General features: G+C 41.8%; 1 protein-coding gene and 1 non-coding gene across 23 annotated transcripts in view; both read right to left on the bottom strand.

Moving 5' to 3' along the window:
• Positions 1-3,583: 3,583 nt before the first annotated feature.
• Plekha1 (pleckstrin homology domain containing, family A (phosphoinositide binding specific) member 1) overlaps positions 3,584-17,232 on the bottom strand; it is a 52,944-nt gene continuing 39,295 nt past the window's right edge. For 7 of the 22 annotated variants that reach the window (XM_017321904.2, XM_006507140.1, XM_006507150.1 and 4 more), the window contains 7 exons: positions 16,418-16,561; positions 14,833-14,901; positions 12,144-12,208; positions 11,624-11,687; positions 8,653-8,742; positions 7,420-7,525; positions 3,770-6,246 (listed from right to left, as the gene is read on the bottom strand). In XM_017321904.2, the coding sequence (XP_017177393.1) occupies positions 6,032-6,246; positions 7,420-7,525; positions 8,653-8,742; positions 11,624-11,687; positions 12,144-12,208; positions 14,833-14,901; positions 16,418-16,561 (753 nt within the window). In that variant the 3' untranslated portion in view covers positions 3,770-6,031. Of the gene's footprint in view, positions 6,247-7,342; positions 7,526-8,652; positions 8,743-11,623; positions 11,688-12,143; positions 12,209-14,832; positions 14,902-16,417; positions 16,562-17,232 lie in introns of all 22 variants that reach the window. The other 15 variants (NM_001382378.1, NM_001382379.1, NM_001382375.1 and 12 more) reach the window with 8 other exon arrangements.
• Mir7061 (microRNA 7061) lies at positions 8,743-8,810 on the bottom strand. The gene has a single exon (NR_106028.1). It is a non-coding gene; the product is annotated as a microRNA 7061 (primary transcript).

The following is a 17,232-nucleotide window of genomic DNA, read 5'->3' as shown; positions in this document are numbered from 1 at the left end:
CTTCCTCCTGAGACCGACTACCAAGGATGAGCTATCAAAGCATTGAAGTCCAGCAATCAAAAGCCTCCTTTGGCTCACCTAATTAACATGCCCAATTAAAATTAAATGCCTCATCCTAACATGGGGTTTCCCCTTGTACCTTTATAAAGCACCATTTTCCTATATGCCACATCTGTCTCCTATCCAGAGGCAGTCCTTTGGTGCCCCACTCCCATCCCTGCACCATGATAAAAATCCTTTTCCCACCTCCCCCACCCCCATCCCTTGTCACCCCTTTACCCTTATCCTCTACCTCCTGTCTTTTGTCTTTTGTCCCCTGCCCTTTGTCCCTCTTTGTGCTGAGAACTTGATCTGGGTGCGTCCTCAGTGACAGCAGTCCCTACAGGAACCAAAATTATGAGCTAGATATACATGATGGTTACTGTGCACAGATGTTCCTGGGACCAAAGGCTCCCATTGGAAATAAATGTGATGGTTAACTTTGATTTGTCAACTAGACAAAATGTTGAGTCATCTGAAAAGGGGTCACAATGAGGGACTGCCTGTAGGCATATCCATATTGGTTGTCTTGACTATGTTAACTGAAGTTGGAAGATCTGTCCACTCTGGGTGGTGCTATTCCCTGGGTAGAGTATACTGGATTGTATAGTGCTAGCATCTGGATGCTATCACATCTGCAATCAAGAGCAGAGAGCTCTTGGTTGCAGATGTGATTTGTCTGTTCTGTTGCTTCAAGTTCCTGCTGTCTTGACTTTCAACAGTGATAGACTGTAACCTGGAAATGTGAGCTCAATACACCTTGTCTCCCTTACACTAATTTGTCAGGGTGTTTTATCATGGTGCAGAAAAACACATTAGGACAGTGAATGAGGGGTGGGAGGATTTAACTGGGGCAAGCTCCTGGGTCATGGAAAGTCCCTTCACATTCTTTCCCTTCCTTACCTCTCCCTCTGAAAAAAACTAGGGCAAGGAGAGATTTGTGTATCATAGCTTGGGAGCCTTGAACCTTGAAGATAATGACTTTATTCTCAATCCCTTTTTGAGCCATCAAAACTACAAATCGCCGGGCGTGGTGGCGCACACCTTTGATCCCAGCACTCAGGAGGCAGAGGCAGGTGGATTTCTGAGTTCAAGGCCAGCCTGGTCTACAAAGTGAGTTCCAGGACAGCCAGGGCTATACAGAGAAACCCTGTCTCGAAAAAAAAAAAAAAAACCAAAACCAAAACAAAAAACTGCAAATCAATTTACTCACTCCTTATCATGTATCCACAAGTTCTTCAGGGGTTTTCTAGAAATCCTCTTTGCCACACTGCTTCTTACTATACCATCATTCTTTGACCATCTCGGCCTCTAGGTGGGTAGTTTTCCACACTAGATTTTATCATGTTTAACTTTCTATAACACTGGGCAAATTCCATTATCTCCTTGGGTCTGTAGCACATGGAAAAATAATCCGATCCCAACCCCAAGAGGTTAAAAGGCAAACGCCCCACTGGTCACATATGTAAAATTATTGCCTATCTACTCTCTAAAGCTAGGTCCCAAGCCTGATCAGCCATCAAGATGGCTCAGTGGGTAAGCACTGCCACTAAGCACTAGCCTAGTTCATGGTTACAATTCTACACTATGTCTTTATGTGGGATTACTGGAAAAACTGAGTGAAGGGCATACAACATGTCCTATAGTCTATCTTTTGATAAGATAGCATCTTGCTACAGACATCCCAGCTTCTCTAGATTATTTCTTATGAATGTGAGGCTACAGTTACCTCTACAAAAGTTATTATTTGGGAAAGGTGATTTAACATTTCTATGAATTTCAAAGCTATCCTATGCTGCTACGTATCTTCTCTCCTTCCTGTGAAGTAGATGTCAGATTACGTTAAATGTAGCAACCAATACCAGAAGGTGGCACTGTTATCACACGAACAGTAAGTTACTCCTTTTAATGTCCGTACAGTGGACCACTGGGATTTCACCAATTAACATTATAAACACTAACCAGGTCAGCAATATTTTTCAGTTCAAGTCATTTAAACATTTTTATGTCTATCATTTTTGTGTGTCTGTGTACATGTACATGGGCATGGACACACACACATGAACACTTGTGGAAGACAGGACTTCAGTAGTAGCTGAGAGCTTATATCTGATCCAAAGGCAACAGGGAGGGGTGGGCATGGTGTGGGCTTCACCCCCAGTGACAGAACTCCTCCAACAAGGCCACACCTCCTAATCTTTCCAGTTCACCAGCAGACTAAGCATACAAATACGGGAGCCTAAGGAGGCATTCTCATTCAAGTTAGAGTTACAGGTGGGTGTTGGGAACTGAACTCAGGTCCTCTGCATAATCTTAACTGCTGAGTTCTCCAGTCCCCCCACCCCCCAAGCAATAGCATATAAGAAGTCATTATATTAGTCATTTCTTACCTGTTACCTTTTCAATATTCTATCACCCTCACTCTTCTGTTGAAACCCTGGCTGTCCTGGAACTCACTCTGTAGACCAGACTGGCCTCATCTCAGAAATCCACCTGCCTCTGCCTCCTGAGCGCTGGGATTAAAGGCATGTGCCACCACGCTGAAACCCTTCTTATATTCTCTTTTACTTTCATGACTTTTTGTGTGACCCGCTGAGTTTAACTATACAAAGGCTGCTTCCATGTGTATTGGTGGGATGACATTTACTGGATCATAGTCAATTTTTCAGTCGGTATACCACTGAAGAAACACACACGCACGCACGCACACACGCATGCACGCACACACGCACACAGCTACTCTCCCATCCATAAGGAACTGCTGACAGGCCCAATTGTGCATTGCATTTCAGAGGTATGGTCAGGAAGATGGGGAAATAAAGCAGGATTTGACAATGAACTAGACACAAGGAACAAAAGGAGACATCTAAAATCACTGCTGGTGTCTTTGGAAATTCTAAAACTTCAGGTGACTAAATTGAATATAATTCAATCGAATTATAAACGTATGCCAATATATTTTCTATTAGTGGCCCGGTCCTCGGCTCAGCGGATAAGTGTTTACTCTGGGCAGGCAGCAGGCACTGGGCTGGGCTCTAGACACACAGGTCACAACAGCCCATTACCATTAGGAAGACTTCAGAAGGCAGGCTCTGGAGCACTTGTTTGGGGGCTGACTGCACATCTCAGCCCCGCCCACTCCTCCCCACAGGTGTAGGCAGCATGGGATCTCCGTCAGCCTGACCGGTAAGCTGGGGCTCCATGCAGCTCGATGACTCCAACATGCTTCACAGGCAACTCCCACATCTAATTTTCAGAATATGTTTTTGTTTAAGTAAAAAGAGCAAGCTTTCTGAACACACATTTTCTTTGTACAATTTCATAGGAAGCTGTCTTAAGAATTCACGGATCTGCTGGGCCTGCTGGTATACACTTTTACAATTCTAGCACCCGGGAAGCAGAGGCAGGAGGATCTCTGTGAGTTCAATGCCAACACAGTTTCCATACTGAGTCTCAGCCAAGACTACAAAGTGATACCATGTCTCAAAAACAACAACAAAAAAAAAAAAAATAGCAACATCAAACCCCAAGAATTCAAGGATCTGAAACTTTTTAAAATTATTTTTATTTTTTGGCTTTTCAAGACAGAGTTTCTCTGTTTTAACCCTGGCTGTCCTGGAAATGAAATCTGTTTACTGAAAGGTAAGTAAATGAACTAACCAAAAATGTTTTTTACCAGTTCTACTGATTTGTTCACATGAACACTGAACCAAATAAAAGGGGACGTGAGTGAAAATGAACTCTGGGCAGTTTATTCTCAAGTCATTACAGTGTTCCACCGACTGGACATACAGAGACAGCAGGGTAACAGTAAACATTAGGAGGCACATTCCTGTTCTGAAAGGAGATACATTATACACACAGGGAAAATACAGCAGATAACACGGTATTAACTAACGTAACTGCTGACACTTCGGATAGGATATATTTACAAGAAAATATGCTTTAAAATACTTAAATAATTTCCACAAGCTTACAAAAGAATTGAGATAAATATTAGGAGATCCTGATAATCACAAGGACATATTCCTATGCATTTGAATAAATGTAAGTCTAGAAAAAGTCCCAAAATAGAGCTAATATTTTGCCACCATGAAATATATCAAATTACCGATACCAAAATATGATAAAATGAACGCGCACTGTGGAGGCTGCACCAAAGCAAACAGCGCCAGGCTCATCAATACTGCCAGAGTCTGTACAAGGGTCCCTACGCTTGTGCATTAACAAGGAACTTGTAAGAGAGCCTGGGTGATGAATACGGCAGCAGAGGGGTGATAACTGCCTAGCCACCTTGTTGTCCTATGGTTTTCTGATGCAGGTGCACAAGAGAAAACTACATAGAACTCTAACATATTAGCTTATGAATACAAAAGGTGAGTGGTACGTTCTTGTGCTGGGCAACTAAAGAGCACATTTTAACTCTAGACCACTGTAGCAAATCTTCCGTCCTCTAACAAGTAGTCTTAGAACATAAAAAGGCAGAACACTAACACCATGACTCCACAACACAAGTCTGAGACTGGAAATACCACAGAGCAGCAGCCTGGGAGAAAGGAAACACCTAAGATGTCACCACAAAACAGTACTCGCTCAAACCAGTCTATCACTCAACACCGGAAACCGGGTTCTTCAGAGAGGCGCTTCTGTTTATAATATCCCCACTGTTCAATGCATACTCAGATCTGGTTTTCAAGACATAAATATTGCACAGGTAGTTGACCACCAACATTCTGGTGTCTCTGATATAAAAATGCTATCTCATTTAACCTATCAAACTACGCTACTGAAATTAGTTTTCCCGGACATTTAAAGCCAATCATGTAGGACTTTGGGGTACAATCCTAAGTGAGATGAGAAGACACAGGCACTTGAGTATAGGTTACTACTGATGACAAGGGAGGGGCCACAACAAGGTCGTGACTAAGGGCCGTTTTGACTTAGCATGTGAACTGAGGTCTTCCACCGATTCAAATTCAGAAGTAAGATCTATTTACAAAACTTTGATTTAAAAAAAGAAATCAGTTCTTCCCAAAATTTATGACCAAATAATTTTTACTGAAATAAAACACTGAGCTTTTTAAAACAAGTGTCTCAGGCTGCAAGTTGGTGACATAACCCTATAATTTGGGAGGCAACTGAGGCAGAAGGATCACAAGTTCAAGGGCAGCCTGGTTTACAGAGAGAATTCAAGGACAGCCATAGCTACATAGAAAAATCCAATCTCCAAAATAAAAATAAAGATAAAAAAAGTCCCCTCCCCAGAGAAATAACAATTTTAGCTATAGCTGACCTCCAGTCTCCCCACTTCTGCTTGCCCTGTTCCACTGCCACCTACACCAATCATCTAGTCAAATCTATGCAAAAATTTCCACTCACCTGGACAGCCAGAATATCATAAATGGTTAGAATTCTAAACAGTCCACATTGCAGTATAAATTCTGCAGCACCACAGACCTCATGAGATTAGAAATTTTCATCTGGGAATGGCCCACTTGATAATTTTAGCTGATAAGAATGTGTAAATATTGAATATTTCAAAGGGAGTCATATTAGCAGGTTTAAATGACCAAGATAATAAGAAATTTTAATGTTTTAAATTGTTATTTAAAATTTCAAAGTCACTTAAGAAAAAAAAAAACACACACACATTTTCACCACCCAAACATATAAAGCTTCAAACAGTCACTATGGACACAGCTTTTCTCCTTCCTTTCTTAAAGAATTATGTTGACTAGGCCACTCCCTAAATCCTTGGTTTGCCAACTTAGAGTCCACCCACAAGGCAGTATGACATATGCACTGAGATCATTCACCCTCTATCATCTTTGGCGAGAAGCCTCACGGAAGGACACTGAGGGTGAGTGGCGCAGGCAGCCCACGAGAGCCTCCTCACACATCGCTGACTGGCAGGCTGGCGTCATCTAAGTCCACTGGCTCGCCATCTTCTCCCTGAGGGCCGTTTTTACTCTGAGGTCTGAGCAAAGCCTGTTCAGTCACTTTGGAAGCTGGCTCTCTTGGAGAGACAGTCTGGACCTTGAAGTTCCCTGGCTTGACCTTGGCAAGAGATTGGTAAACTCCTCGCTTCTCCATGGCACAGCCTGAGACCAGAGAGTGGCTGCGAGAGGCTGGGGAATGTGAGGCGGTGGCTGCGGCCCCGGCAGGACGGACAGTGAATTTGGGTTCTGAAGGCCAGCCGGAATGCTCCTGGAAAGAGGAATGGTGGTTAGACACAGCCAATCACCAACGACAAAGTTAGTCACTCAATGTGAGACTTGATTCTCTGAAAAACAAGCAACACACACACACACATACACACAAAGCAGAAGCATGAGCCATGCAGCGTAAATGTGCAAGTTCCTTCCCAAAGCAATGCATTTTAGGGGTGAGTTCAAAGCAATGAAAGCCAACAACCAATTCCACGAAGAAACTAATTCTGTCACCAAAGCTGACTTTGGTAGCTTATGGCACTAGTCAGCCTAAAACGAGATACGGTGTTCCAACTGCAACTGAATTGTGTTGAAAGAAGAGTCTACCAGCATTTAAGAGTTATGGGAATTATCCCAAGAATTAAAAAAGATAAAATGTAAAACATAAAAAAGCAAGGCCATAGATTAATCAACAAAATCAACAATTAATCAACAAAAATCAAGACTTTTCAGACATGATTTTGTCTCATAGCCTGACAACTTGCTTTCTGCTTCTCTTAATTTCACGGCAACTGACTGCAGCTGGTTCAATTTGGCTTATTTTGGGTAAGTCACATATTCGAGTGGCTTAAGATGTTAAAAAGGGTACAAATGAATCACTTTTAAAACCGCTGTAAATGCTGACGTGATTGTACTTCTAAGGACAAATCTGAAGACAGCACAGCGTGCTGCGCAGCTCCTGGTGTGTGCTCATTTAGGACACTAGCGGCTTTGAAAACAGTACCACAGTCAGCAAACACTACCATCACATGGTAAAACTTCACCAGAGCTATAAAACACCATGCAATTCTGGTGACAGCTTATCCAGCATGGATGCACGCAGAAGTTTGCCTGGATCAGAAGAACAAAGGCTCATTTCAAGTGTTGTAGTATATATATATATATATATATATATATATATAAATCTCAAAATACATAAAACATGGAAATCAAAACTCTTGCAGCAATTCAGTCAGTTAGTTTATGAAGCTCTGGAAGCTTCCATTAGTATGGTTGTTTTTTTTTTTTAAACTATACATATCCAACCTGATGACTACGGTAAAATACTTTGCGTTAGTGATGACAACTGCAAAAGGCAGTCCGGTTAACTCAACCTTCTATGATCAGCTGTAAGGAGGAGCGAGTCCAGGCCTTCTACTAAGAAGGCACATTTGCATGAGAGCCCACATACGTGCTGCATTCACCAGCTCTTGATGTATACCTCTGTATACAAGGGTTCGACAGCCTTCTGGCCTGCCGCATCTGGAACACAGTGCAAAGCTAAGATTAGAGTTAACCTATATTGGGAGAGGGAGGAAAAGAGAGAATTCTGCTGATAGTAACAGCTGGACAGTCCAATTTGCCCCCACCACAAAGCACAGAACACAAACACCCTTCTCCAACTTTCCCTCTTCCCAACAGACATTGTTTTTGCAGAGAATCTCATACTTGACTGTTTAAAGAGTCAAATAAAATGCAGGCAGTTACCAAACTAACACCCACAAAAGAGGTTTTTAAGTATTCCTAAAGGAATATTACTATAATAATAAATGATTAAGGAATGGGAAAAGTAGATTACTATCTACTGATCTGTCATTATCACTAACAGAAAACTAGTAAAAGATAGTAAAATACTGAAAATACAGGTATATCTAGGTATATATAGAATCTACATCATAAAGGCTATGGTATGGCACAGGACAGTTGACAACAGGGCTACTTTTAAGGTGTAATTTCTCAAAAGGGTTTGCATCTCAGAACAGAGATGAATGGCCAAAGTATTCCGAACCAAACTATTCCTTAGGATGTACTTGGACAACATGAGTAACACGTGTTTCTCTGGCAATGTCCAAGCAAAGCGTTCAGTTGTTTCACTATTACTATTAAACTACGTAAAGATAACAAGCTTTTGTATCACCCTGATAGAAAATTGAAATAACCACATGAAATAGAAAAAAATGAATGGGAACAGAAAACTGTACTTAAGTCTCTAGCTTGGTCAGTGGTATTCCAACACCACAAAGGACAAAAATGAAAAATTGGTAAGTAAAGGGAAAACCAGGACATTACAAAACCGTGTTTTGGTAGAACTGAAAGTCCTTGAATGGTCAGGCCAGTGCCATACCAAGAGTGTCAAGCTGCTACACCCTGACCCACTAACAAGAACCTAACTGCAAGGACAAAGGAAGAAAGTCTCTATTCTTCAGCCACTCAGCTTGTGCATGAACACAATGTGCACAGAAAGCTATGCATGGGACAAGGAAGCTCTCAGTTAGGGTGCATTGTTTTTGCAAGTCCAATTGGTATGAAAGTCAACATACAAATAATCTCAAGAAAGAAAGAAACTGAAGGATTAGGGGAGAGGAAGAAAACTTCAAAGGATGGAGACCCTGTGGAGTTTCTCCCCAAGAAGGAGAAAACCTACAGAAGAGGATGACCTGCCAGGTCCCCGCTGTGCTACGATGGCGCCAGAGACTGCTTTAATCCAACTGTGCATCTCTTCAGGGCTATCAGCCTAAAAGGAAATAAAAGGGATATTTCAGTCAACTTTCTCTCAAAATCACCTCCTATTTCCATAAATTCTGTACCTTGGCAATATAATGTTACCTGCAAATACATTCAAGACAATAATTTCTTTTAAAAAAAGTTTTCAAAGCACTTTTGTTTTTTTTTTTTTAGAGAGAGGGTTTCTCTATAGCCCTGGCTGTTCTGGAACTCTAGAGATCTGCCTGCCAACGTCCTGACTCTGCCTCCTGAGTGCTGAGATTAAAGGTATGTGCCACCACACCTAGCTTCAAAAGTGTGTCTGTGTGTGTGTGCGCGTGTAGAGTGGGGTGTAACAATTTATAAGTCATTGGTCCAGCTGTCCCCAGCTACAGAGGTCAAGAGAGCAGGGGACTCCACTGGAGCTGTTGTCACGAGCTGTCATTACATCCCTGAACTACCCAACAAGGATGCTGGGAATCAAACCAGTCCTCTGCAAGAGCAGCAAGTGCTCTTAACCTCTGAGCCATCTTTCCAACCCCTGAAAGCACTTTTTTGGTGAGCATGTATTATTGGGAAACTAAACCAACATAAATAATGGAGAAAAACACTCAGCCATTGAGGCTTTATTTTATTTTAAAATTTGTGTTTTAGTTTTGACACAGAGTCATACTAAATTGCTCAGGCCGGCCTTCAATTCACTCTTTAGCCAGGTTGCTCTTGAACTCCCTGCTTCAGTCTTCTGAGCAGTTAGGTTACAGGTATATACTGCCAAAGCTGGCTCTAGAAGCATTAATTTTAACCCAGGTTTTTGTGAGCCAGGTTCTATATGGAGCCATAAGATGGCCACTGCATGTTTAAACTCAGACACATCAAGGATTATATAATGAGTACTTTTTGAAATGAAGTAAGAGGAAGAAACTAAAGAAATACCTTCTTACTTTGCTGCTATATGCGCCATTTTCAAAGCCATTCTGGTACCATCTTACATATTAATTTTAGAAATAATTTACAGGGGCTGGAGAGATGGCTCAGTGGTTAAGAGCACTGACTGCTCTTCCAGAGGTCCTGAGTTCAAATCCCACCACATGGTGGCTCACAACCATCCATAATGAGATCTGATGCCCTCTTCTGGTGTGTCTGAAAACAGCTACAGTGGACTTACATAGAATAAATAAATCTTATGAAAGAAAGAAAGAAAGAAAGAAAGAAAGAAAGAAAGAAAGAAAGAAAGAAAGAAGGAAGGAAGGAAGGAAGGAAGGAAGGAAGGAAGAAAAGAATTTCCAAAAGGACAGTGAATTAAAGAGACACTAGTAGTCAAATTCAGAAGTAGTCCTCTTTCTTGATAAAGACTGGCCAGTGTGAATTTAAACATCATGAGATCAGAATGTTTGGGGTGGGATGGGCATAGCATGAGGCCAAGAAGGAACATAAGCACGTACCTTCTAACTCCCGTCTTTTGAGAACCTCACTCCTTGAGAAGTAGATCTAAAATTAGATTCTAGTTTTCATGCCATGTTTTTCTATGCACTTTGTATATTGTATGCTGAATTTTGTGGGTTTTAGCACTATTTTACTGTGAATTTCATACAATGTTTTCTGAACATATTCACCTCCTTCTCTAACTCCTTCCTCTCTACTCTCCTACCCCTCCCCACTTGACTATTGAGAGTCCCCTCACCAACCCTTTTCCCCATCAAGTCCTCAAGTCCAGTTTGTGTTGCACAGCTAATCTTGAAAGTGGAGCCTGTTATGGGGTGTCAGCAGCCTACCAACGAGCAATTCACTACAGAAAACTAAGTCCCCCTCTCCCAGAATCTATCGAATGCCAGTAAGTTCAAGGAACATTTTTCAAAGGACAGAACTCGAGCAGGCATAGGGCCCAGTGTGCTTTCATTCTGTGCTAGTAGCAGGACAACGATCGAAGTCAAAGCCACAAACAGAAAAGCTGTTCTGATGGCTGAGTCTGACCTAGAAACATCTGAAAGGCTCAAAAATTCAGGCCAAACTTTACACAAGATGTGCCATCACCATGCTTGCAGAGTGAATGTACAAAAACTACGCATATGAATGTTTAGCCACGATACATGGAGTATAATGAAAGTCTAAAATGTCTCCAAAGAGAACTCTGTTGAAGCAGAATCTCACTCTACAGCCCTGGCTAGCCTTAGATTCACCAAAATCTACCTGTCTCTGCCTCCTGCCTGCCTTTAATTCCAATAAAAGATATGCGCTCCAGACCCACCTATTTCCAAAGGAAAAAAAAATTTTTTTTTTTTTTTGGTTTTTTGAGACAGGGTTTCTCTGGCTGTCCTGGAACTCACTCTGTAGACCAGGCTGGCCTCGAACTCAGAAATCCACCTGTCTCTGCCTCCCAAGTGCTGGAATTAAAGGTGTGCGCCACCACCACCACCGGCCCTCCAAAGAAATTTTAATAACACAGGGAAAATGACAATATATGAAAGCAAACACGATTTTATAGAGTTAGAATGATCTTGCTTGTTGCAACAAACCATTGTTTTCTTAATTTTTCTGCAATAAGCAAATGTGTTAACTCTCATAAACAAAAACAAATGCTTTTTTTCAATAATTTCATTTATATTTGAAACTTTTCTTCTTATAAAATTACCAAAAATTATATTAAAGAAAAACACAAAAAGATAATACATTTGAAGTCATGAACTAAAATAAGTAAAACAGGATTTCCTTTCTTCCAAATGTAACTTTGATCCATGCCACCAATTCCTAACAGCACTCGCAGGTCTGATCCTACGCCCACCACCACCTGACAGCCTTCAATATGCTGCTAAATTATATTCATTAACACCAAAGAGCTTTATTTACATTTATTTCACCTCTAAATGTTATTAACTTCTTGTAAGAGAATCTATGATCCCCAAGGAGTGTCTTACCTGCACATAGAAAGTCCGAGATGTCGTCACGATTTCAAACAGGTTGTCCCTCATCATTATGTCACTGTCATGAAAAACGATCACCAGTTGTTGTAGGTGAGTCAGTTTGACAGTTTCAGCTGTTTACTCAGTGACAATCAATGTTAGAAAGAAAACGCTAATTTAACAAAACCACCCAGCCTTTTCCAGCTTTGCATTACTATTCACATGCTTTACACAGCTCATTTACAGAAGATGCATAAAGCAACGTTAGAGTCCAAGGGTTTACAGTTCATTCAACTCATCATGGCACGGCTGATGCAACTTCTTGCAACAACCTGCTCTGCAGCACCTTTGAAAACTAAAAATACATCAACTTGTTAAATCTCAGAAATTGTTTATAATAATTTTTCCTTTCTACTACTGAACTACTTCTGAAATGTCAGTGGGTTGAACGCAGCAGGCTGTAAGCTCATCACTGAGGGAGGGCGGCCTGCTTCTTCGGACAGCGCTGTGCCAGCGTCAGGCGGTCCTTCCTTACCTCTGTTTGCACTCCTGGACTTTGTGCACTTCTTTAAGTGGTATCACCCGCAGAGGTTCCTTCTCCTAGCAAAAAAGCACACGCAGGACATTTCCTGTCAAAAGCGAGCCATCTTACATGGAGCTACTCTCAGACCAACACCTTCTGAGACTTGCAGCAGCAGGACAGCTCTAGTTTCATGCCACCACACCCACTGTTGTCTGAAGCTCGGTTTCTGGTTTCAGTGACAGTCACTAAGCAGCAGACTTGTTCATGGTGGACCACTAGGACCAGTAAGTATTCTACTGAGACACTTGGAGCCTATCTATGCAGTACTTGATTTTAAGATTTTAAAACAAAAATCTCCCACTGGTCTTACAAGTATCGAAGATTCTTACCTGAAATCATTATTGGCATAGCTGCCTGCCAAATGGTGATTTTTCTAACATCATTCACCTACACAGAATTTGAAGAAATACTATTTCTTCTCTCCACTTATTTTCTCTGAGGACAGTGGGTATGGGAGCTTTTCACTCAGACGCAGCCTCCTCATGACTGGTGAGTACTATCCGTGCACTCACACCTGTATCCCCCGAAGCTTGAGTGACACTGAGCGTCGTCACGGACTTCTGAAGACCTTTAGTGATTTGTAGTGCTTAGGAGTGCTGCGGCTCTAACCCAAGGCCTCACTCACACACACACACACTAGCCATGCACGCTGCCACTCCACTCCACACTCAGCGTAATCTTTCCGAATGAGCCGCTTGTAATTCCTGTTTGTTTTTCTACCAGAAAGTTCTCCCCACCTTTCTGTCTTTCTTGAACACTGAACCAATCATGAATTTACAAAAGAGCCTAAGAACAGCCGCTTGGAGCTGAGCTGCTGCAATCCGCATGCTACCCTGAAGTGCTCACGTTACTGCCACCAGTCAGCAGGTGGGTCACACAGCCCTACAGGGACAGTGTTCTCGCTGTCTCTTTCTGTTTAGTGTAGAAGAGTTCCTCACTCCTCTAGAAAGAGGAACAGACTCCTGCAGATGACAGCCATTACTGTATTTTGTAGGCTGCCCCCTCCCTTGGACGTGGCTCCTGTGACCTGGGGACTGAACGCAGACTATCCTGTTAGCAGGGGCAGCACAGGACTGACGCACTGTGCGTTTCCTGCTCTCCCGCAAGGTTCCGACATTCTCGCCACCACTGAATTCATCGAACCTGACTGCCCGGTGGGCGTGGTGCTGCCAGCCTTCTTCCTGTACAGCTGCTCTCCTCCCACTGTGCTGAGTGGTTATTTCAGATCGCTGTCCCACTCCTGTTTAGCATCTTGTTATTCCTTCACTGTAGCTACAAGAGCTCAGTCACCACCCATCTACTCATATCTATCTGAGCACACAGAGATATATATTTGCACTGTAATACGTTATAAACATTGTGTGTTTTGATACTCTCGCTGCCCATGATCTGGTAAGGGGACTATTTGTAAGGTGACTACTGGGTGACTAGCATTTTCTCAGCATGTTCTTGCTTTCTGATGTAAGACATTCCAGCCAACCGTGCATTTATTTCTCTTGCCCGGCCACAGAATCTGCCATTTCTCCATGAAGTCTGGGTTCTTTTGGGAAGAAATGATCATTTTCTTAAGACACGGAGCTACAGTATATTTTATATTTAAATGCACTCACACAAGAACATATATTTATGTCTATGTCTGTTAAGTTATAGCAAGAAGCTGTGCTTTTATCCCAAGAACCTTGGTTTCTATTATCCTTGATATATTGCCTCATTTTATTGACAAGTATGCATGTGACCATTCTAGTCTGTTACTTCCCACTTTCTGCCCTTGGTTCTTCAGGCAGGGAAAGACAGCTTCCTCACTGCACATGGGCTCTGACAGTCTACAGCAGACTATATAGGTTGCTTCTGGCCTTTATAGCTTTCTAAAATAACTGACCCCTAAGATGCTCCCAATACAGAACACTGCCTATGAGGAACTGTAAATTTAAATTACTAAATGAAATTGGTTTTAATTTTGAAATGAAATAAACTCACTTCCTTACCACACTGGTCACATTACCAGCACCCAAAAGCCACACACAGCCTACACAGAACAACACAGGCATGGAACATATGTACCAGGGCAGGAAGCTAATCTGGACAAAGTTGTTCTGATGCCCTCATTCAGAGTATGCAGCATATGAAAGCCCCACAGTTTTATAGAAGAGGGGGATTGACATCTTAATGGTGCATAACTCAAACAAGGAAGGAGGGAGACTCAGTCTTTGACTCTGCCTTTAGAAAAAGCTATCTCAAGAGAAACAACTTAAGAGGTGATCTGAAACAGGAAAAGAGCAAGTTAACATGCAGCAGGGGAGAGGAGGTTGACAGACATGCAGAGGGCTGAATGTTGCTTTTGGAGGATTTCCTACACCTCCTCTTCTAATGTCCCTCTGACAGAGAGTTACATGTGGGGCTGTCGAGAATTTTAGATCTATCAAGATGGAACACTTCCTTGAAGGTAGTTTTACTTAAAACATATTTAAGAAATACATAACTAACCGAATGCATTACAACCAAATAGACTGAAATACGGGTGCACTTAAAACCAGAACTGGGCCATTAGAAAACCAGAATGGCACACAAACATACAATCACACAAGCACTGCAGTGTGACCTGCCAAGCACCTGGAGGCATATGTATGAAGCGACTGCATACCAGTTCAGATTTGAAGTAGCCTATTGTGTTTTCATCCAATTGAAAATATCTTCTCTTCCAGTTTTTCATCTACCAGAGAAGAACAGACAGAGGCTTCAAAGAATGTCAAATGTTCATCACCCTTTAATCATTCCAATATGAACCCACAATCCAAAATGCCAAGTACTCGGAAACAACACCCCATTCCGAAGGGAGATGGTTAATGACCCCTTTCCCTGCTAACCAAGCCTTGAAGGACGGTCTTGGCCTTGGGCAGCTCATTCTCAGAGTTTATGAGTAACTCTGATATTTCACGATTTTGATCTGGAACAGTGGAAAAGAAAGAGGTGTTCACCTCTTCCCTTCTTGTCAGCCCAGCCCACAAGGTAAAAATCAGCATGGGAAATGTCATTAACCCGTCAGGTCTCTCTATCTACAACATGCATGAGTCCTTTCTCAAATATTTCATATTTAACAGGTCAACAATAAATACAAAATAGAGCAAACCCATGTAGAAAATGTTTAATACCCTTTTATACAAATATTCTTATCAGTGTTTAAATACCCTAAATCATCTGTAAGTAGTGTTGGGGAGATGGCTCAGTGGTTAAGAATGGTCTCCCAGGGGGCTGGTGAGATGGCTCAGTGGGTAAGAGCACCCGACTGCCCTTCCGAAGGTCCGGAGTTCAAATCCCAGCAACCACATGGTGGCTTACAACCATCCATAACAAAATCTGACTCCCTCTTCTGGAGTGTCTGAAGACAGCAACAGTGTACTTACATATAAAAAATAAATTAAAAAAAAAAAAAAAGAATGGTCTCCCAGAAGACCCAGGCTCAACTCCTAGCACTCTAACGGCAACACAACCATTTCTACTGGGAAACTGCTCCAGGGTCTCTTACACCTCCTTTTGGCCTCCACTAGAACTCCATATACATGGCACACAGATATACATTGAAGATAATACATATAAAATAAAAATACATATAAAAATAAAATAGGTTTGAAAATTAAGCAAAAAAATCTGTAAAAATTTTTCTTTAGATTTAGGAATAAAGTTTACCTCCTTAAAAGCCCACAGCTAAGCCATACAGCCTGAGGGAGATTCTGCCTCAACCTATAGACGGTCTGTCTTGGGAAACCTCTGGTCTCCTCTTTCTTTCCCCGGGACTTTCTGGTGGCAAAGATGACTCAGCAGGTAAAGGCACTTGCCTAAATGTGAACCTTGGAATCCAGGTGAAGGTGGAAGTGGAGAACTGACAGAGCTGTCTTCTGACCTCAGAGCACATACATGCTCAAGTTCCCTCCCTTACCCATATGCACACATGTACTCAATTCAACAACAACCACCTTCATAAACCTAAACTTAGTAACGTTCACTTAGACTAAGTGCTGGTGGATATAGGCATAACTTGCCCAACTGCCCAGAGACCAAGGAAGTAACTGGGTGATAATCATGGGGCAAACCCTCTACACCCTTCCCAGCAACAGCCTGCTCTCCACTCTGGGTCTTTCAGAGAATAAAGCACACAACTTGAGCTCTGAGTTGCAAGCTTGCTGGGACACGCATCTTCCCTACTTCCCAGCTACAGGTAAGCTACTCACCACCGCTCCTTGCTTCACACAATACCCAGCTTTGATAACTGCACTGTCTGAAGGTGGCTTAGGAGCAAAGTAAGGAAGATGGCTCTGTGACCGTTTCAAATTGTTTCTATCCAGACTCTCACCACATTCGTTTACTTCTTCTTTCTAAAATGAAGCAAAAAAAAAAAAAGTTTTTTCTTGCTCTAAGTTTAAATACTTACATTAATGTTACCTCAGAAAAAATGTAAGCCTGTGACACTTAATCTCAACTTCCTTGTTCCTGATCAACCACAAGCACCCATTTCTAGTTCTGCAAAACTCCTGTCTCTTGTGCTTCTTCTTGGGGCGAGGCTGGCTGGCTTTCTTCTTTCTTTCTTTCCTTTCTTCCTCCCTCCCTCCCATATGCACACATACAAAGTATTCAATTAACAACAACAACAAAACCTTCATAAACCTAAACTTAGCAAAGCTCACTTAGACTAAGTGCTGCTGGTGAAACGTCTTTGTCTACTTTAAAAGGACTTTTGGTTTGTTAAGTTTTGGGTTTGAGAGTTCTTTCTGTAGATAACAATCCTTTGCTGGATAAGTAGCTTATAAACTTTTCTTCTATTTATCTTTTCTATTCATCCTCTGAACAGGGTCTTTTACAAAACAAGCATTTGAAATACTGATGATATGCAATCGTCAGTCCTTTTATGGACAATGTATCTGATATCAAGTCTAAAAGTTCTTTATCTAATCTTTGTAGTATTTAAAACTAAGTGACTATAACCATGCCCAAGACTTCCTGGTTATTTACAGCATCTATAAGCTACAATTCCACAAGTCAGTCAGTT

The sequence above is a fragment of the Mus musculus genome, chromosome 7 (genome assembly GCF_000001635.26).
Source record: "Mus musculus strain C57BL/6J chromosome 7, GRCm38.p6 C57BL/6J".
Taxonomy (NCBI): Eukaryota; Metazoa; Chordata; class Mammalia; order Rodentia; family Muridae; genus Mus; species Mus musculus.
This window is presented reverse-complemented; position numbering and strand designations above follow the sequence as displayed.